Source organism: Lithobates pipiens, unplaced genomic scaffold (genome assembly GCF_037356315.1).
Source record: "Lithobates pipiens isolate NorthernLeopardFrog02 unplaced genomic scaffold, aLitPip1_a1.2 Scaffold_16, whole genome shotgun sequence".
In the NCBI taxonomy this organism is placed as follows: Eukaryota; Metazoa; Chordata; class Amphibia; order Anura; family Ranidae; genus Lithobates; species Lithobates pipiens.
In genome coordinates this window covers 603325270-603348277 of record NW_027507748.1, presented here as the reverse complement: position 1 = coordinate 603348277, position 23008 = coordinate 603325270, and the positions used below count along the sequence as shown (strand labels likewise).

Here is a 23008-nt window from a genome sequence, read left to right as displayed (position 1 = left end):
TAGTTTAATGCCTGTTTTTAAAGGGCTTTGGGCCTATACCAAGTTTACTTTTGACATCAGCATTGAGATTCTTCTGAGATCATTCAATATTCATTTGCATTTGGCCACCTTCAAACTGCTTTTCCATTCACATAGATTTTAATGCAGTAAAGCAGTTTCGACACAAAAAAAAGCCCACAGAGGCCCTAAGGATGCCAGAGCCTTTACATTCAAATACAAGTCAGAAATTGCAGCTCCCATACTCCTAATTTGCTCTAAGGTGACATGATCTGTCAGGGTGTCATTTAACTGTCCTGACCATCTGCCAAAATATAATTCCCAGCTTTGGGAGCAGTTCTTAAAACAGATAAAATAATATACATAGATGTACATATTTTACATAAGATGCTCATATCAACCATAACGGGAAAAAGTAAGATTTGCAAGATGACATTTTAATTAATAAAAACATATTTCTGCCAAAAAAAAAAAACATGTTAGAAGTGAATACCAAAATAAAACAATAGCTTATACGTGCTTTCCAGAAAAAGTTGGATTTCTTATATTTTTAGGCTAAGCAGACAAGTTAAGAAGTTTTATTTGTTGGGTGGAAGCATAAGAATCACAAATAAAGAAAATACATGGTAATGTTTTAATCAGAATGGAAAGGGTGGGGCTTGAGGAAAAACAAAACAAAAAAAAAAACAAGAAAAAAAAATAAAAAAAAAGGAAGAAAAAAATAATAATCACAATTCATTCACGTTACAGTACACAAATATTGACAGCATTTTTCAAGAGTCTAATTTTTGGTACAGGTGTGGATTTTGTTGTCTACATAATCCAATAGGGGGGGGGGGGAGGGGGGTTCCACCAAACTAAAAATAAAAACAATTCCCTATTAGTTTACATCAGAATTTAAAAATGAAAACAGTGTTATGGAAAACGCAGTACTGCTACGAATACAGTTATTGAATTTAGGAACCTGGGTAAAACCTTCTTTTATTTTTTACAGAAAGCTTTTGCAACAGCAGAATTGTGCAATATGGAGATAAAGCAAGTATACATGGCACATTCTCATTCAGATCTGGTCATGTAAAAAGTTACAAACATCCCTAAGTTCAAATAAATAATAAAAAAAAAAATGAGTTGTGTGTTTGTTATGTCTCCTAAAACTCACTACAAGGAAAATGCAAATGTCACACAGATATTTACATTATAATACCCAAATTGGGTACACTGCTACAAAACTCATAAAATACATGGGGAGTAAACATGAAATGTTTTTACTCTTAGTTCTCAGTAATTCACTCTAGCAGCTTGGCTATCTAATGCTATTTCCTTTTTCGGGACTGCTTTAGTGACTTGCAATTTTTAGTCTGTGTCGTCGTCCAGTTCATAACTGCTTTTGTCATAAATATCCTTGACTAGTAAAACCCGTATAAGCATGTTTTCCAAAGTGTTTTGATCCAGGGAAGAGGATGTGAACCACAGAAGGGATTCGGAAGTAGAGGAGCTTTCTGGATTCAAGTAAAATAAATCCATTCTCTGGTCAAGATTTGATGGGCTACAACAGAAAGACAGAAAATTAAATTGGTTAGAAAATTTAGGGCTTGCATATATGCACTTCAGAAAAATCTAAATGCTGTGTGCTATCAGATGCTTTGATTTGCTTTTTAACTGCTCAAGGAGTTGATTCAAGCTGCTTTTGCATTTACAGGACCTGTATGGTAAAGCAAAGCACCTCAGATGCAAAAGCCTGTGTACTGGACACGTTGCATGAGAAACTTCAGAAAGAAAATGCAGCTGTTCCTTGAAGAAAATACTATAGTCATTTCACATCTATTATTGCTGTGTTTTTCACCCAGTTTACGTCATCACAACATTGCTCTTCAAACTGCTTTACTGAAACTCCAATGACTGAGCTGTTCAAAATTTGCATTGAGATGGCAGTTCCCAAACACGCCAACTGCCCAAAAAAAAAAAGAAAAAAAAAAAAAGAAAAAAAAAAAGAAAAGGGGGTAGGGACAGCTACCTAACGTATTACCAGAACATAAGCCATAACCCCCTGAACAATAGCAACATAAGCAGAGTCCTGATTTTCCTGGAAAAGCATAATCAGGCACACCCTGCAATGCATCCCCCAGCTCCAACTGACAAAATTCAGTATTATTTGAACAACAGTTTTGGGTGCATATCCCACCCAGCTTATTCCCAAAACTGCCACTAGTGTACATATGGGTGTGGTATTTACAGCGCTTTACATACATATTGAACATTCACATCAGTCCCTGCCCTCAAAAAGCTTACAATCCAAGGTCCTTAACTCACATTCATACATACACATACTGGGGCCAATTTAAACAGGAGCCAATTAACTTACAAACATGTCTTTGGAGTGTGGGAGGAACTCTGCGTACCCAGAGGAAACCCACACAGGCACAGAGAACATGCAGGCTCGTGGTTGGGATTCAAACCAACAATCCTAGTGCTGTTAGGTGCAAGTGCTAACCACTTGCCACTGTGCTGCCCCTGATAAATTATTATAGATTTCCTAATGGCATTGGGAAATTATTGGACCCCAAAATAAACTTTAAAAAAAAAACACCAAATATTGGCAGAAGAAATGGATAAATGTCTGCAAATGCCTTCTACTATCATTTAGCGCACCCTTGGGGTCATAATCATAATCTACTCTTTATTCATATACAAGTCGGTCAGGCCCACTCAGCAATCCACAACACTTTATTGGTTAGAAAAGCCAGTGCACTGCATCATCTTGTATGGTAGAGTGGTAACATCAAGTTTCTTATCGAAAACTGAGAAATATTTCTGTGCAGGCTACCTAAGATGTCCAACCTCTTACAAGCAACCAAACTTCTTGTCAAATGGAATGCTGTACTGTCAGCACCCTCTTCCCTTCATCATATTCAGCAGATTTGTAGGTGCAGGTCTTAAATCCTAATGATTATATACTGGCATTTTTTTTTTAGTTTTGGAATGTGTTCAGGGTTAAAACCTCTGCCAGGTATATATGTCTGTATGTGTCCCTGCTAGGCAGTTTCAGCTCAGGAGCTATAACCCCTCCCACTTGTTAAGTTTTAGTAAGCAGTCCATAGAGCAAATAACAAAACTTCTTTTAAAGCAAGCACAACAATCCTATTTTATATATGGTCTATTAAAAGGACACAAATTGATGATAACTAAGCAACCTAGGGATGTCCAAAAGCAATTCAGAGGAGCAGGCAGAACAAAAAACACATGCATGAACAAGAAAAAAAAAATAGAAAGCAGGGGTGTTTAACAGCTGGTTGCAGGACTTTTCAGCCAAGAGTAGCATCTGAGGCAAACAGCGGTTTAACACAGACAATACTAGATTTAAATTCCATGCTTGGAGTGTAGCCTCTTCCCCTTGCATAATACAAAGCAGTGAAAGATGATCAAGAGAATGTTGGAAAAGACCATCCAACGTAAACATATGACCTTTGACGATTCTAAGGGCGAATTGTTGTTCTAACCCTAATTGAGGAAAGGAAAAACAGGGCCAACCAAAAGTGATTACATCAGTGAAAATTCGTTTTCTATGTTGTGGGAAATAGATTTACGATCTTTAAGCATGGTCGGGATAACAAACTGAAACATGCCGTCTCTCAATTCATGGCTTTCAGTAGCTACACCATCAAACGAAGAGAACGAGAAACAAGGTGGAAGATCAGTCCTTTAGAGAACAGATCTGGCCAATTATACGAGACAGGCGCACCATACTCTGAGGCTATGACTGACTGGAATGCCTTTGATACTTCGAAGTAGATGTGATTTCAGGAGTTTCAGGGAGCAAAAGCAATAAAAAGGGTATACTGATCCTACAGCACCATCAGGGTATCTGTCCTGCTGTGTCCCAGAAACAAATCTGCTCAGTTTATTGTTAAGTTAAGAAGCTAACAGATCCACGTCTGACATATGATCCAGATGTGACAGTGGTAATAACCTGAAGGTGGCGAGAGGGAGGTGTTGTACGGTCCTGTGTAACTAACACTACTTAAACCTGCTTAGAATTCCTAAATACAGCATAAAAACTGCGCGATGAGCTGCGTTTTATTTACTTCATGAACTTGCTGGCTTGCAGTGTCTGTCTTGTTTGAATTCCTGCTATTGGTGCAGCTTCTGCTCTTACACACTAAAAGCATAATCATATATGTATGGATTGAATAGATGGTGCAATCAGTTGGGGATGAACAATACAAACACAGGTACTGCAGTTGCCTGGAGATCAGTTTGATCAACCAACTCTATACCACCAGGCTTACTAAGTGCACGGGACTGCTGTACCAAAGTGGACTTTGTAATATCAAAGAGAAAAAAGGAAATGGTGCCATACCCCCAAGTGCACTGTGCATATTTTGAGGGATCGCCCCATTAATCACTTTTAAGAATTACTGATACAATGATGATCTACAGAAAGATAATCTCTTTACAGTAATCAAGGAATCAATGTCATTCTTTAAAATTGTGATTGGTGATCAAAATGTGACAGAGTGAATACAGCTCTCAGCTTTGGTGTAAGTGGTACAGACAACACTGTCATTTTTAATATGGTGGAGGATTGTGGATTTTTTAACAATTTACTGTACTTAATCTTTTTATACTAATAAAATTATTACTAGCTATAATGCAGATGTCAGGTTATTTAACCTGTGTGCGTATGACCTTTCTATTGTACATAGTTGCTTGAAGTGGTTCTGTATTTTGGTTTTAGGGACAACATCCTAACGGGCGAGTTCGATTATGCTGGGGTACAACCAAACCTCTTTTTTTAACCACTTGCCGACCGCCGCACGACGATGTACGTCCTATTTTTGAAGAGGGATATCTCGGTAACGGCAGCAGCTGCTGCCACAACCGAGATATCCATCTCTTCAGGCGGCGGTCGGCTGTACGATAACGGTGGTCTCCGCGGCGGATTCGCCGCGAGATCACCGCTATCGGCGGCGGGAGAGGTGCCACCCCCCCTCCCGCCGCCCTCCCACACCTTCCGCCGCTTACCGGAGCCGTCGGTAGCGGCGGAGGCGATCGGGTCCTTCCGTCTGCTGGGCATAGAGACAAGTGAGGCTAAGATGGCCCCCACTCGTCTCTATACCATAGGAGGGCGGAAGCGACGTCAAAACGTCACTTCCGCCCATACCTCTTAAAGGTATATATTTTTTTTTAAATGTCAGATTTTCTTTTTTTTTTTTTTTTGTTGCATTTTAGCCCAAATATGAGATCTGAGGACCTTTTGACCCCAGATCTCATATTTAAGAGGACCTGTCATGCTTTTTTCTATTACAAGGGATGTTTACATCCCTTGTAATAGGAATAAAAGTGATCCATTTTATTTATTTTTTTTAAAAAGTGTAAAAATAAATAAAATAAATTAAAATAAATAAGAAAAAAAAATTTTTTTTTTTAAAAACACCCCGTTACGACGAGCTTGCGCACAGAAGCGAGCGCATACGTGAGTAGCGCCCGCATATGAAAACGGTGGTCAAACCACATATGTGAGGTATCGCCGCGATCGGTAGAGTGAGAGCAATAATTCTAGCCCTAGACCTCCTCTGTAACGCAAAAAATGCAACCTGTCGAATTTTTTTAAATGTTGCTTATGGAGATTTTTGAGGCTAAAAGTTTGACGCCATTCCACGAGCGGGTGCAATTTTGAAGCGTGACATGTTGGGTATCAATTTACTCGGCATACCATTATCTTTCACAGTATAAAAAAAAATTGGGCTAATTTTACTGCCGTCTTATTTTTTTATTCAAGAAAGTGAATTTTTTCCAAAAAAAGTGCGCTTCTAAGACCGCTGCGCAAATACGGTGTGAAAAAAAGTATTTCAATGACCGCCATTTTATTCTCTAGGGTGTTAGAAAAAAAACAATATAAAATGTTTGGGGGTTCTAAGTAATTTTCTAGCAAAAAAAACTGTTTTAAACATGGAAACACCAAGTCCGAAAAAGAGGCCTGGTCCTTAAGTGGTTAAACTGCTTATTTTTATGTCTGAAAACAGCTTCTGATGGAGAGCTGATGTTTCTCGCTGGACATCTACTGCAAGTCTGCCTGCCAGTTCTCCACCTCAGGAATGTGCACCGTGGAGAAGACTAGAACATGAATTTCTGCCCAGGACAGGAAAGATTTTGCCTGGTGGGTGTGAATATTTATGCAGAGACCTGTTACACCCTATGTGTGTAACATGTTACTAAAGGTGAACTTCTACTTTAAATGATGTTGTTGCCTTCTTACACTGTTCCTACCCTGACCAATAAGAGTAGGGATCTGAATAGAGGAAAAGGGATACCCGAGACAAAACCTGGCTAGCATCCAGCCAGCCAAAGTAGACCATTTAGTGACAAAACCCTCTGCAAAAGTATAAAGTGCCACAAACCATTTAGGGGCACAGAACTGTTTGCCTTGGTGCTTCCAATATTTGTAGGCAAAAATCTAATCATTGGGTAGATTTCCTCATATCCTGTCCCACAGCCACAAAAGGAAGAGAAAGTGAGGGAAATCTCACACCACCAGAACTAATGCCAATAGAAACTTCCCCCCTCTTTACCCATTCTGGTGACAGCTCAAAATTTGGGATGGTCTTTCATTTTGATCCATAATATTATAGTCACCAGGACAAAGAGGGAGAATCTCCCCAACACCCCAATAAGGACAGAGATAGCAATAAAAACCTGACAGGTTTTTTAATCCATCTCCACCTCTATTCAAAAACAAAAGAAAAAATATGTTTTGCCTTTAGGTAAATTTTGATCAACATCAAGCTGTCAATGGACGACTTACCCCTTCCCTACTCTGATTTAAAAAAGGTTCACCTTTACTTTTACATTACCTTTTAGAAAGATAGTATTCAAAGATTTTCACAGGACAACGAGATGGGTCAGCTGTGTTTTCAATCTGTTCAAAAACTGGTTCATCATCCTCATGTTTCCTTTTTCCAGAGCTAACTTTATCTTTAAAAGAAAAATGGCTTTTAATGCAATATGTGTTATAAAAGTACACACATACAGCAATTTTTAAATTACACTCACCTTCACATAATGAAGACACTTGGTACTGGAGGCAAGCTTTTCTTTCTTGTGTTAAGGGATTTCCTTTCCACTGTTTTAAGATTGTACCAAAAGAAAGTCTTAAGTGCTGATCTATGGTCCTCAGATTAAAATACTTAGTATTGAAGTAGCAAAGGGTGAATAGGAGAGTCACTGCAGAATGGGTTCCAAGCTGGTTTGTTTGCCACAAATAGTCTTCTTCAACTCTGGAGAACATCGAACCTTAAAAAGGCAAAAAAAAAACAAACACACATTAACACTAAACATAAGAGATGGTTTCACCTGACATACAAGAAGTAGGCTTTATAGTATAAAAAGACTTTAAAAATAATGCAAGTCTCCCAGACCAGGAAGAGAATAGACATCACTTTTTTTTTTATACAGAAAACACCATTCACTGCTAGACTACTGATAGCAAGAAACTGACTCCAGGGGCCCGCACCAACACTTAGGAAATGGATGAGGGCTGTTGATCTTAACCCTACATGCATATAAATTTCCCGGCTAAATGCCATAAATCCCTGGCTAGACCTGGCATCTACCTCTTTGGAAGATGAACCAGTAACTGAATGAGCATCACCAGTCTGCATAAGGTTTTCCTCACCCATGTTTATACACTCTTATGGTATATTGTTTGTGGACACCTTTCTTGAATTCATTATATTTCTTCAAGCTACGTATGACTTTGCATTACCATGTCTTTATGTTTCTCTAATGTATACATTTGCGCAAGACAATTGTACTGCCTCTTACAAGAGCTTACCGTGTTGATCTTACTCACTGTATACCCTTTTTTCTTACCAAAGAGTTTATTGGATTAAAAAAAAATATTTTAAAAATAGTGTAAGTGGACTACAGGTCATTATTGGGGGGGAAAGCTAAAATGTTTGCATGTGGAACAAATCTAGGGCTGAAACAACTAATCGATCGATGAGCCCTTTATAGTAAAAAGAGCAAATAATCTCTCCTATAAATATTACTTTCACAGTTTTAAAGTAAAAAAAATGAACCCCTTTACAGTAGTGATTTCCTTTTTGTGTACTATAACGGGCTAATTTTAACCCCCCCCCCCCCCCCCCCCGATTACGTTACTAAATGTCTTAGACCTAGTTCACATCTATGCGTTTTTGGTGAGTTTGCAGAAACGCACTACAATTTACATGGTTTCCTACACGCCCACATCTATGCTTTTTTTCAGCCGCTGCGTATTTGGAAAAGGGTCAGGAACTTTATTTTTTTTTAATTTTTTAACGCAAAATGGTGCTTTTTAGGTTCAATATACTTCAATGGAGAAGCTGGAGGAAAGCATGTAATGCGTTTTTGCAGAAAGTTTTTTAATCTGCCCAAAAATTGGACAATGAAGGAAGATATTGTGTTTTTTAAATAACCCTTTAAATAGTATAAACAGTAGATCTCCTCTAATAGTATATACTGTACATCTCCCCTCTAACAGTATATATAGTATATCTCCTCTGTTATTCTCAGAGTGGATTCGATATTTTGCTCCCTGACCATATAGCTGGTTATTTATATTTACCACTGGCATAGAGATATTTAATAATAAATTGCCCTTTTTTTTTAAACTTTACATATTAACTAAAATTATGCACCACACTTTTTTTTTAAAGTTATTAACTAATGATTTGATTAAGCAATAATCAACCAACTAATAGATTATGAAAAATAGGATTTTTGTACTCACCGTAAAATCCTTTTCTCTGAAGTTCATTGACGGACACAGCATCTTCTGCTTGACCATAGGGTTATATCGCCCCTTTATGAGAAGACTAGGCAGAACATGTTAAAAACAGAAAAAACTGCTCAGTACCGCCCAGGGGGCAGTCCTACTGGCTATAACCCCTCACACTGCATCTGGCAGCTCAGTTCATCAAAAACATCAACCTTGTAAAATTTTGTTAAAGTGTGAACGGACAACGAGGTCGGCGCCTTACACACCTGAGAAACAGACGCTTGATGCCGGAAAGCCCAAGAGGCACCAATTGCCCTGGTAGAATGTGGCCCACCCCCTCATGGCATAAGCCTGAACCACAATCTGTCTGATCCACCAAGAAATGGTAGACAACGAGACCGCCAGTCATTCTTCGGACCAGCCACTGATACAAACAGCGAGTCCGACCTCCGAAAAGGAGCCGTAGCAGACAGATACACCCGCAGAGCCCGGACCACATCTAAGGAATGCAAAGCAATCTCTTGTGTGTGACGGCCGAGGACATAAGGATGGAAGCACAATGTCCTCATTTAAATGAAACAACCTTTGGAAGAAACGAAGGTCGCAGGCACAGCACCGTCTTATTGTGGAGGACCAAGTAGGGAGACTTGATGACAAGGCCGCCAACTCAAACCCTCCTGGCAGATGTAATAGCCACTAGAAAGACTACTTTCTGAGAGAGCGTCAATAAGGGGATCTCCCTAATGTTTTCAAATGGCGGCTTATGAAGCACCAAGAGCACCAGATTCAAATCCCAGGGAGTGGTCGAACCGGAGGGGCCATATGTAGAACCCCCTAAACAAACGAACTCGCCAATGAATGAGTCGCCAAGGATCACTGAAAAAAAAGACAGCCAAAGCTGATATCTCACCCTTAATGATGCTTAAGGCAAGTTTCTTATCCACCCTTCGCTGCAAAAATAGCAGGATCCTTGAAACCGAGTATGTGCGCAGACGCCACCCCATCTCCTCACACATGGAAATGTAGGCCTTCCACGTATGATGACAAATCTTCAGAGATGACTTCCGTGCCCTCAGCATAGTGGAGATTACCGAATAAGACAGATCTTGGCCCCTTAGCATCTGGCTTTCAACAACCATGCCGTTAAAGCCAATGACGGTAAAGCAGGATGAAGTATTGGACCTTGCGACAGAAGGTCCTCCTGCATCGATAGCCACCAAGGAACATCCACCACCATTCGTACTATGTCGGCGTACCACGGACGCCGAGGCCAAACTGGGGCAATCAGATTTACTGGAATCCCCTCAGCCTCCACTCTGCGAAGCAGACGTGGTAGAAGTTTGAGTTGGGGGGGGGGGGGGTAGGGAATAGGGGAGAAGAGGCATAAATCAGCCGATAATGCCCCAATGGAGCCACCAACGCATCTGCCACGTTCCCCCAGGGATCTTTTGACCTGGCCAGAAACCTCTGTACCTTCCGATTGAGTCAAGATAGGAGATCCACATCTGGTGTGCCTCATCTTAGGCAAAGGAGCCGAAATACATCTGGATGTAGCGACCATTCCACTTGTTCCAGCATCTGACGACATAGGTAGTCTGCTTGCCAGTATTCTACGCCTGGAATGTACACGGCACAGTGCTGCAGCCGAGCTCCTTGTTCCTCTTTGATGGTTGACATACGCCACCGTTGTGGCGTTGTCCGACTGGATCCTGACCAGATGCCCCTGCATCCTCTGTGACCATGTGGAGAGGCATCGCCTGATCGCCCGAGGTTCCAGCACATTGATCGGCAGGCGGGATTCTTCCTGCGTCTAGTGACCCCGAGCAGACTGTACGCCCCAAACTTCCCCCCAACTGGTCAGGCTGGCATCCGTTGTGATCACCGTCCCATGAAGAGGAAGGAACGGCTTCCCGGACCGAAGGGCCGGCGACCTCAGCCACCAGAAAAGGGAATCCCTGACTAGCTGGCTCACCCGAATTTGACAATCCAGGGACAACGGAGATTTGTCCCATTTGGACAGGATCTCCTTTTGCAAGACTCGAGTGTGGAATTAAGCATGCGGTAGCGCCTCGAAGGTGGCTACCATGAGACCCAGGACTCGCATGCAAAAATGCAGCGATGACCACCCGCGGGACACCAACAACTTCACCGCAATCTTAAAGAGTCTGCAGCTTGTCTGAAGGGAGAAATACTCTCGCCTCTGAGGAGTCCAGAAGCAAGCCCAGGTACTCCAGGCGTTGAGTCCGCACCAACTTCTGTAGGTTCAGTACCCAACCAAACTCCCAAAGAGATTGCATGGCGATTGCCACATCCTCCCTTAATTCCAAGGCAGAAGCTGCTCTCAGAAGGAGGTCGTCCAGGTAACCCACAATTGCAATCCATCGTTGCCTTCGCAAAGCCAAAATTGGGGCTAGCACCTTAGGGAAAACCCTTGGTGCTAATGCCAGGCCAAAAGGGAGAGCTACAAACTGGTAGTTCTAGTCCCCAACTGCAAATCAAAGAAACCTCCGATGCTTGATGCATAGTATGCGTCCTTGATGTCCAGGGATGCCAGAAAATCCCACTGATGGAGTGCAGCGACCACTGAGTGAACTGATACCATCCTGAACCTTTGTACTTTCACAAAGCTGTTGAGTGCCTTGAGATCTGAGACCAGACGGACCCCTTCCTTTTTTGGGACTACAGATTGGAGTAGAATCCCTGAAACCTTTCTGACGTCAATACAGGTACTATCACCCCACGCAGCAGCAAGTCTTGTACTGCTCGAACAGGGCTTCACGACAAACCAGAAGATGAAGTTTGGAGGGAAAAGAAAAACTATCTTGTATCCTGATGAAACCAGTTTGCAGATCCACTGGTCGGAAAGTAGGGAGGTCCACCAAGCTGCAAACTCAAGTCTCGGGTGGAGTCGGGTGGGGGCAAACCTTCATGCAGTAACAGATTTACTCTGAGGCTTGTTCGGCTTGCGAAACCAGGGACTCTTTTGTCCCTCAGTGGGCACCTTGTCGGACTGGGAACGCTTACCTGCCGACCCGAGCGGATGGAGAAATCAGCTTCTGAGCGGAAAAAGAGGGCGCTTGTCTACGGCGTGGCTCTTTACCTTTTTTGGACTGTGGGAGCAACGTACCCCCAGTAACATTCTTAATGTCATCCAGCGAGGCTCCAAATAGCCTCTCTCTGGAAGGGCAAGTCCACCAGTTCTTTCTTAGATGCCTGGTCCACAGACCAGAATTTCAGCCAAATCATGCGACGTAGCACTACTGCCGATACTGAGGCTTTAGAGAGCAAGGGGACCGTATCTAAGGCCGCACAGACATACTTAAGGCCCTGCACCAACTGGTCCGCCAGCTCCATGCAGACCAGGGAAGCCTGCTGCTTCTCCAACACACGTTGCAACAATTTAGCCCATTCAGTAAGCGTCTGACACTAGGGCCGTGGCCAACACTGGCCACAATGCTGACCCCAACGCCGTAAACATGGACCGGGCAATCACCTCAGCACTCCTGTCGGCAGGATCCTTGAAAGCAGGGGTCCCTTACACCGGAATTACGGTTACCTTATATAACCTGGATACGGGGGGGGGGGGTCAACAATTGGAGATGTCCATTTCTTCAGGAAACTCTCCTCAAAAGAGGTAATGCGTTTCGGGATTGAAAAGGCACACTGCAGTTTTACTCACTCCTTGTAAATAAACGTATCAAAATAAGTTGGATAAGTAAACACCTTAGCCGTGCGGGCTGGCTTGTGGGACTCGAAAGGGACCAACACCTCTGTAGATGTCCCCGCCGTATCCTCCATCTTTAGGGTATCCCGCACAGCAGTGCTCCTACAAGTGCTTTTTCCTGTGCTGACACGGAGTCATTCTCACTGTCCGAAAGGTCCTGGTCCGCATCCTCTGACATGTCAGAACAGGGGCCGTCTGCCACAGCGGGACAGAGTCTGAATCTGAGCTTTGCCCAGAAGACTGTGGGCGGAGGCGGCATTTAACCCCCTTGTGTCCGCACGCCGCTTCCACCCTGGCAACAAAGGCCTCCAGGACTGCCAACAGAGTGTCCATAGGCACCGCAGTGTAGGGGAACCGGTTGCCATAACAGGGATGTCTGGGGAAGAAGCCATGCTGACCCACACTCGCCTGTCACCACTTAGACTAGAGGCAACACAAGCTGAGGCTACTAGAAAATGTCCGCCTCCGCATAAAAGTCTGAGGGTGTCGGGAAAATGGCCGCCAGACTCCGAGAAAATGGCTGAAAGGAAAAAACTGGCTGTGGCTACAGAAAAAGGTCTGCGGCCTCAGGAAAATGGCCGCGGAGGCCTCCCCACATGGCATACACACCAAAACACCCCACCGTGGCCCAGAAACAGGGAAGAGGACAAGCGAACCCTCAACACCCAGCCCCCTGCCAGGTACATGCAACGCCCCCACATGTGCCCAGTCACATAGCGGCCCACAGCATAGGGAGGAGGGACAGGGAGAGAAGAAATGGAAAGTGAAAGACCCCCTAGTCGACCTCCCAGGGAATGCCTAGCTGCTCCATCCTGCCGAGACAGATGGAACCGTAATTACCCCTCCTGTAGGTACTGCTGGACGCATTCCAGACAGACAGAACCATCACCTGAGCAGTACGGGGTGGCTGTCGGCTACGGCACACTGACACGGACAGCAGTAGCCCGGTCATGTGTGTGCCCCAGAGCATAGCTCACCGGCCACCCCTGGATCAGATGGGGCATGTCGTGGCCGACCCAGCGCGTAGTTAAGGTCTGCTCACGCTCAATGGCAAGGCTGGGGAGACTACCAGGATCTATATTATCCAGCTGTTGATTGTAGATCACAGGAATCAAAAATGCAGAAAAAAACTCCCAGGACCAATGGCCCCACTGGGAGCAAGGTCCTTCTACACTAGGCAGAAAAAAACCTGAGCTGCTGGATGCAGTGCGAGGGGCTGTAGCCAGTAGGACCGACCCCAGGGCGGTACTTTGCAGTTTTGCGGTTTTTAACATGTTCTGCCTAGTCCTTTCTTAAAGGGGCTATATAACCCTAAGATCAAGATGAAGATGCTAAACTTAAGTCCTAAACAAATCTGTTATCCCTGGTCACAAATTAGTGACAGACATCAACGGAAGTATGGTAAATGTAATGCAGCTGACTAAGAACTGGACAGTGTGTATTTTATTTTTTAATTATTGTTACAATTTATCCTTTTAAATATTTATTACAATTCTATTACAATACGATGCTCAGTTATGAATGGACAGAGTCAGTGATCACCGACTCTGTTCATTTGGAATAGGAAGGAGCCGACAGATTTACTGACGCCTTCCTCTGCTCTCCATCCTGAAAGATTGACACGGGGGAGGGGAGAATTTTATGCGATAGACCAACACAAACTGGCACATAATTGTGAAGTGAAAGGGAAACGATAAATGGTTTTTCCAATTTTTTTTACAAATACCTGAAAAGTGTGGTGTGCATTTGTACTCAGCCCCTCTGAGTAAATACTTTGTAGAACGATCTGTTGCTGCAATTAAATCTGCAAGTCTTTTTGGGGATCTCTCTACCAGGTTTTCATATCTAGAGTATAATTTGTGCCTATTCTATGTTGCAAAACATCTCAAACGCTGTCAGATTGGATGGAGAGCATCTGTGAAAGCATTTTTAAAGTCTTGCCACAGATTCTCAATTGGATTTAGGTCTGAACTTGGGCCATTCTAATATGTGAATATGCTTTGATTGAAACCATTTCATTGTAGCTCTGGCTGTATTATTTTTAGGATTGTTGTCCTGCTGGAAGGTGAACTCCCGCCCCAGTCTCAAGTCTTTTGCAGACTTAACAGGTTTTCTTCTGTTAAGAGTTAAAGATTGTGCTGTATTTTGCGCCATCCATCTTTCCATCAACTGACCGGCTTGCCTGTCTCTGCTGAAGAAAAGCATTCTCACAACATGATGCTGCCACCACCACGTTTCAAAGTGGGGATGGTGTTGGTTCAGGTTGATTTGCAGTGTTGGTTTTCTTTCACACAGCGTTTTGCTTTTAAGCCAAAAAGTAAAATTCTGGTCTCATCGGACCAGAGCACCTCCCTTCCACATATTTGCTGTGTCCCCCACATGGCTGCTTGCAACAGGACTTCTTATGGCTTTCAACAATGGCTTTCTTCTTGCCACACTTCCATAAAGGCCAGATTTGTGGAGTGCACGACTAATAGTTGTCCTGTGGACAGATTCTCCCACCTGAGTTGTGAATCTCCGCAGTTCCTCCAGAGTTGCCATGGGCCACTTGGATGCTTCTCTGATTAATGCTCTCCTTGCCCGGTCTGTCAGTTTAGGTGGGCGGCCATGTCTTGGTAGGTTTGCAGTTGTGCCATACTCTTTCCATTTTCAGATGATGGATTGAACAGTGCTCCGCGAGATGTCCAAAGCTTGGGATATTTTTTTTTTTTTTTTTTTATAAACTAACCACGCTTTCAACTTCTCCACAATTTTATCAGTCACCTGTCTGGTGTGTGCCCTGGTCTTCGTGATGTTGTTTGTTCACCAATATTCTCTAACAAAACTCTGAGGACTTCACAGAACAGATGTAGTCAAACTAAGATTAAAATTACACACGTGGACTCTATTTACTAATTAGGTGACCTCTGAAGACAATGGTTCCACTAGATTTTAGTTTGAGCATCAGAGTAAAGGGGGCTGAACAGAAAAGCACACCACACTTTTCAGATATTTGTAAAAAAATAAATAAATAGAAAACCATTTATCATTTTCCTTTCACATAATTATGTGCCACTTTGTGTTGATCTAGCACATGAAATCCCAATAAAATAGATTTACATTTTAGGTTGTAACGTGACAAAAAGTGTAAAATATCAAGGGGTATGAATACTTTTTCTTCAAGGTACTGTATGTGTGCGATTATAAAGAATGATAGGGTTGTATGAAAAAATTAAAATAAGAATAACAAAAGCATGACAGCACTGTCAATATCACGTACCATCAGGAAGAATACTGGGCTGCCAGCTCCTAAGGATAATATTAAATTCTTCTCCAAACTCTTGATACTCTGGATCGCTAAATAAATTATCTGTTCTTCTGCTCCTAGACATGAACTATAAAAATTAAATATAATTAGGAATTCAATAAAACATTTTAAAGCAAAATCAGGTGCTGTGATTGTGACGGACTCAGTAAATCTGTATTGAGAGAATATTCTAGCCACAACTGATCTCATTCTGGAAATCAGTTACCTGGCTATCTTTGGGTAGTTTAAGTTATTAACCCAGAACAATCATGCAGCAGATGAAATCACCTCCGATTGCATACTTCTTGTTGGCTAGTCACTTAGAAAGTAGCATCGTTTGTGCAGAAGTCTCTGTCTTCCACCTAATCCCAGCACATGACAAGGTATAAGGCTGGTACAGAATAGAAAATTGTGCAAAGTGATATGCACTAATGCACTAATCAGCAGTAGCAGTCTTGAACTGGAGATCATTGCCAGTCAACATGCCAGTAATTAAAAGGTCTAACCCATTATTCCAACTTTGTTCAGCACATGATGGGTGTATCCTGTAAGCAACATTGAAAATGAAAGACTAATTCTGAATCATAACCAAATACTGATACGTCACAAACCAAAGTTTTCAGAGTCAGGTTTGCTGGTCTTCATGAAAAATGTAAGATGTCATTGGATTGGTGTGACTCATCAAGCTGCTATATGATTTAAAAAAAAAAAAAAAAAAAAAATGTATAATATTTGTAATGGCTGCATTTTTCCTAGATAGATGACCATTTATACTCTACATGTCTAAACACTGCTTACAGCTTTACCACAATATTTTTTTCTTGGGAACTGGCTAGAAAGATTTTAAATCCACAATTGCCAAAATGGCTCTGGCATTTCATAGTTAACCACTTGCCGACCGCCGCACGACGATGTACGTCGACAGAATGGCACGGGCAGGCATATGGGCGTACCTGTACGTCCCTGCCTTCCCGCGGATGGGGGGCCCGACCGATTCATTCATGGCCACCCCCTCGCGATCGCTCCCGACGAATGGAAATCCTTCGTGACATCACTTCCTCTCCTGTAATGTAAACACAGGAGAGGAAGTGATGTAATCTCTCCTCCGTGTCGGTATTTTTCATTCCGGCACCGAGGAGAGAGGATCGGTGAGTTGCACCAACACGACACTTCACAGTAGAACATGCCAGGCACACTCACACCCCCCCTTTACCCCCCGATCACCCCCCCAATTACCCCTGCCCCCCCAGTCACAGTGACACCAATGCATTTTTTATTTTTTTTGCATTGGTGTCATTTGTGACTGTAATAACTGTTAGGGCAGTTAGGGTTAGCCCATTTAGTTCTAATGTACCCCCCTAACCCCCCCCAATAAAGGTTTAACCCCGTGATCACCCCCTGTCGCCAGTGTCACTAAGGCTGGGTTCACATTGCAGCGGTTTATGAGAACGGATGTGATTCGCACCGCACTGCAGTGCAAATCACATCCGATCTCTGCGATTCGAGTTCAGCCATTCGCCGCACCCGCTGCAAATTCGCATGGGACCCTTTTTTTGGTCCGCAGCAGAATCGGATCGCATGGGTGTTCACACCATGCGATCCGAGTTTGCAGATCGCACTGCGATATGCGAACTGATCTGGGGGTGTCATTAACATTTCACTGACACTCCCAGCAGTTAGCATAGGGCAGTGTGAACTGCCGCTGGGAGGCATGCGATGCGGGAACCCGCCGCGGATTCGTGGCGTTCCCGCATAGCTCCAGTGTGAACCCAGCCTAATAAGCGATCGTTTTTCTGATCGCTGTATTAGTGTCACAGGTGACGCTAGTTAGGCAGGTAGGTATTTAGGTTCGCCGCAGCTTTTTATAGCGCCAGGGACCCCCATTACATCTTTATCCCTTTACCGCACTCACCTAGCACTCTCTCTGCTTTGGCTCATTTCACACTCCACACCCTCACTACACTGTTTATCCTTTTCATACCTCTGCAGGCACATCACAACCAACATATATGTCTACACTTCATCCTCTAGTCTTCACCTGCATTGCTCCAACACTCTCCATACATTTTATTTTTATACACTCTCATTCCCACACACTATTTCTCATTATCACGCAATTCTTTGTATATTTATTTTTTCACCTCACACACTTACAACCTCTTTTATTTCATTACAATTCTTTTACACGCTCACTTAACGCTCATGTACATACTTTGTTTTAGATACTCCTATTCTCCATATACCAGCACTGTTAGCACATGGAATTTATCTTCATACCCAGGCACCTGTTCACTATATCCGCCGCCCAAATATGCCGCCTCAGCTCCCGGGCGGGGCGATCTGCGCCTCCGACGCACCACGGACCAGTTGCTGTTTGCTATGTTCGCTGCCGGGGATGGTAGATATGCTTAGTTAACCTCTTTTGAAAGCACTCTATGTACTGTACCTATTCCCCTCTATACAGAGTGTGGTTTACCATATCTATATATTTTACAGGTATCTGTCGCATCTGCTCCTGATGAGTGGAGAATACATCCACGAAACGCGTAGAGCTACATTTGATGCTACAGTGATAATTACTACGGCCCGACGTTACTTCTAATTAATTTTTAATATTAATTCAGTACATTTATGTTTACATTATGTGATTACAAACACAGGTACCGGATATGTCGCCCTGAGGCATTTTTAGGCTATGCTGTTGCTCCACATACTATTTACTGTTCATATATGTTTTTTGACTTTATGTGTCTTTACATACACCTTGATGTCTCCATATAACACATTTTGTGCCCTACAATGGCACATGTATGTATGTATATATATGAATTTACTCTGTATCATATATTATGGATTCAATTAAATTACCTTTTTCTGACCCTCACACTTCAGCCGCTTCATTTTAAAGTCCCACTTTTTTTCCCTCCTTATTGTGCTATACTACCGCATAAAGCCCCCTGATTGCCCCCTAGTTAACCCTTTCACCAGTGATCACCATATAACTGTTACAGGTGACGCTGGTTGGTTAGTTATTTTTTTATAGTTTCAGGGCACCCGCCATTTATTACCTAATAAAGGTTTAACCCCCTGATCACCCGGCGGGTGTCATTTGCGACTGTAATAACTGTTAGGGCAGTTAGGGTTAGCCCCCTTTAGTTCTAAGGTACCCCCCTAACCCCCCCAATAAAGGTTTAACCCCGTGATCACCCCCCGTCGCCAGTGTCACTAAGGCTGGGTTCACATTGCAGCGGTTTATGAGAACGGATGTGATTCGCACCGCACTGCAGTGCAAATCCCATCCCATCTCTGTGCGATTCGAGTTCAGCCATACAGATAGTATGGCTGAATTCGCGTTGCACCCGCCGCAAACTCGCACGGGACCCTTTTTTTGGTCCGCAGCAGAATCGGATCGCATGGGTGTTCACACCATGCGATCCGAGTTTGCAGATCGCACTGCGATATGCGAACTGATCTGGGGGTGTCATTAACATTTCACTGACACTCCCAGCAGTTCGCATAGGGCAGTGTGAACTGCCGCCAGGAGGCATGCGATGCGGGAACCCGCCGCGGATTCGTGGCGTTCCCGCATCGCTCCAGTGTGAACCCAGCCTAATAAGCGATCGTTTTTCTGATCGCTGTATTAGTGTCACAGGTGACGCTAGTTAGGCAGGTAGGTATTTAGGTTCGCCGCAGCTTTTTATAGCGCCAGGGACCCCCATATACTACCGCATAAAGCCCCCTGATTGCCCCCTAGTTAACCCTTTCACCAGCGATCACCATATAACTGTTACAGGTGGCGCTGGTTGGTTAGTTATTTTTTTTTATAGTTTCAGGGCACCCGCCATTTATTACCTAGTCTCACTAGTGTACCCCTAAATTTAGGGGTGTCTACTTTCCAAAATGGGGTCATTTGGGGGGTTTGTGCCATCTTGGCATTTTATGGCCTTCAAAACTGTAACGCCCTTAGAAAGCCTGAAGGCGGTGCTTGGTTTTCGGGGCCCCGTACGCGGCTAGGCTCCCAAAAAGTCCCACATATGTGGTATCCCCGTACTCAGGAGAAGCAGCAAAATTTATTTTGGGGTGTCATTTCACATATGCCCATAGCATGTGTGAGCAATATATCATTTAGTGACAACTTTGTGTAAAAAAAAAAAAAAAATTTTTTTTTGTCATTATTCAATCGCTTGAGGCAAAAAAATTTAATATTCAATGGGCTCAACATGCCACTTATCAATTTCCTTAGGGGGTCTACTTTCCAAAATGGGGTCATTTGGGTGGGTTTTGTACTGCCCTGCCATTTTAGCACCTCAAGAAATGAGATAGGCAGTCGTAAACTAAAAGCTGCGTAAATTCCAGAAAACGTACCTTAGTTTGTAGATGTGACAACTTTTGCGCAAACCAATATACAGTTATTGACTTTTTTTTTTACCAAAGACATGTGGCTGAATACATTTTGGCCTAAATGTATGACTAAAATTGAGTTTATTGGATTTTTCTAATAACAAAAAGTAGAAAATATCATTTTTTTTTCAAAATTTGCATTCTTTTTACGTTTAGATCGCAAAAAATAAAAATCGCAGTCAGTCAAATACCTTTAAAAGAAAGCTCTATTTGTGGGAAGAAAAGGACGCAAATTTCGTTTGGGTACAACATTGCATGACCGCGCAATTACCAGTTAAAGCAGCGCAGTGCCAAAGTGTAAAAAGACCTCTGGTCATTTACCAGCAAAATGGTCCGGTCTGAAAGTGGTTAAAGAGGGGAGAGGGAATGCTTAAATCGCAGTTTGGGTAAAAGTAAAGGCCTTATGTGCACTGGAACACAGAAAGAAAAGGTCCAAAAAGAAGCATAATCACAGTTTATGGCAAAGCTTCGCTATATCACAAGGTAGGCAACCTTTTGAGTATAGTGTGCTCAAAAATGTTTTCAATTCAATGGAGAGTGCTGGTTATATAAAAATAAATGTCAACTTCACTCTCAAACATGAAATGAATTGTTATTAAGTAAATGCTGTCAACTACTTGAATGTTAATATTTAGCTTTCAAAGATCAATAGTAAGTGGTAAAGGAAATGGTAACCAGAATGCAAAATTGGTTCAATATTCCTGTCATATGTGAGAATATTTGCTCACACATACAAGTATATCCAAATGCATATAGCATTGCCAAGACTAGCTTCGCCAATTTTTTCAATTTCACACCTTGGATCAGCCCAAATTCTGCACCTTCATTCAGATCTTATGTGAGCTCCAGTTTTCTGCACCTTCATATCCCAGATCAGCTCTAATTCCTTTACCTGCACATCTCAGATCAGTTCTAATTCCTTTACCTTCACATCTCAGATCAGTTCTAATTCCTTTACCTGCACATCTCAGATCAGCTCTAATTCCTTTACCTGCACATCTCAGATCAGCTCTAATTCCTTTACCTTCACATCTCAGATCAGTTCTAATTCCTTTACCTTCACATCTCAGATCAGTTCTAATTCCTTTACCTTCACATCTCAGATTAGGCTAAGTTTCTGCACCTTCCGATCTCAAATGAGCCCCAATGCATGCACATTCACACCTCAGATAAGGCCAAGTTTCTACACCTTCCCAGCTCAGATAAGGCCCAATTTTCTTCACGTTCACACCTGAGATAAGGCCCAATTTCTGCACCTTTAGATCTCAAATCAGACCCAGCGCATGCACCTTGACAGATCAGTCACAATTTCTATACCTTTAGATCTCAAATGAGCCCCAATGAATACATCTTCACACCTAAGATGAGGTCTAATTTCTGTACCTTCAGATTTTATGAGCCCCAATTTCTGCACCTTCACACCACCAATCAGGCTCAATTTCTACACCTTCAGATCTCAAATGAGCTTCACTAAATGCTCCTTCACATCTTAAGCTCAGTCCCAATATATATGTAGGTTCAGATCTCATATGAGCCCCAAATTCTACAACTTCACACTTCAAATCAGGTGCAATTTCTGCACCTTTACACCTCAGATAAGACCCAATTTCCTGCACCTTCAGATCTTATGATCTCAGATCATGTCCAATTTCTGCACCTTTAGATCTCACATCAGTCCAAATGTTTGCACCTTCAACATATCTATGAGCCCTAGAATATGCACCTTCACACCTCAGATCAGCCCACATGATGCACCTTTAGATCTCATGCGAGTCCCAATTCCTGCATACCTCAGGTCAGCCCCATTAAGTCACACCTCAGATCGGGCTGTTTCCACACCTTCAGATCTCAAATGTGAGCCCCAATGATGGTACATTCACATGTCAGATCACAGATTTTTTTGAATGTTCAGATCTCTTTGAGCCCCAGTGCATGCTCCTTCACACCTCAGATAATGCCCCATTTCTATACCCAAGATTAGACCCAATTTCTGCACAGATCTAAAAGTAGCCCCAGTGCATGCACCCTCAACACCTCAGATCAGGCCCAATTTCTGCACCTCCACATCTTAGATTAGGCCCAATTTCTTGCACATTCAGAATTCAAATAAGCCCCAATGAATACACCTTTGCACCCAAGATCAGTCCCAATTTATGCAGCTTCACCCCTTAGAGCATACACAAATTCTGCACCTTCACCCTCATATCATACCTAAATTCTGTACTTCAACACCTCAGATCAGACCCAAACTCTGCAGATCCACCCCTCAGATCAGAACCAAAATTCTGCACCTTCACCCCCTCAGATCGGAACCAAATTCTGCACCTTCACCCCCCTCAGATCGGAAACCAAATTCTGCACCTTCACCCCCCTCAGATCAGGACCAAATTCCAAATTCTGCACCTTCACCCCCCTCAGATCAGAACCAAATTCTGCACCTTCACACCTCAGATTTAGAGCCAAATTCTGCACCTCATAAGACCCTTAATGAATGCATAAATCTAACAGGCTAAAAAAGAAGCCATAATGTTCTCACTGGATATGTAATCAGTAGTCCTGTGAGAAATTGGTATGCACAAGTACAACTTAGCATCAATTTATAAGTACAACAACAGGTTTGTATGGCTGCTGCTTAATGCAAAATTCATATCCGACTAAAAGCCGGCACTACAGCTACGACAGTGGCATCCCTGCCCTCTCCTATCTCCTTGCCCACCAACAAGAGCCCTTTTTCTTTTTTGACAAGATACGTGTTCTCTGAATGAAGGAAGAGAGATGTTGCAACCCCATCGCTTCTGTTCTCCATTTACAGAACACCTTGTATTCACCTTGGGCAAAGAGA

General features: G+C 42.9%; 1 protein-coding gene across 2 annotated transcripts in view; it reads right to left on the bottom strand.

The window, feature by feature from the left end:
• Positions 1–561: 561 nt before the first annotated feature.
• ZMYM2 (zinc finger MYM-type containing 2) overlaps positions 562–23008 on the bottom strand; it is a 150345-nt gene continuing 127898 nt past the window's right edge. For both annotated transcript variants that reach the window (XM_077483994.1, XM_077483996.1), the window contains exons 20-23: positions 15739–15853; positions 7048–7287; positions 6849–6969; positions 562–1543 (exon numbers count right to left, since the gene is read on the bottom strand). In XM_077483994.1, the coding sequence (XP_077340120.1) occupies positions 1351–1543; positions 6849–6969; positions 7048–7287; positions 15739–15853 (669 nt within the window). In that variant the 3' untranslated portion in view covers positions 562–1350. The remainder of the gene's footprint in view (positions 1544–6848; positions 6970–7047; positions 7288–15738; positions 15854–23008) is intronic.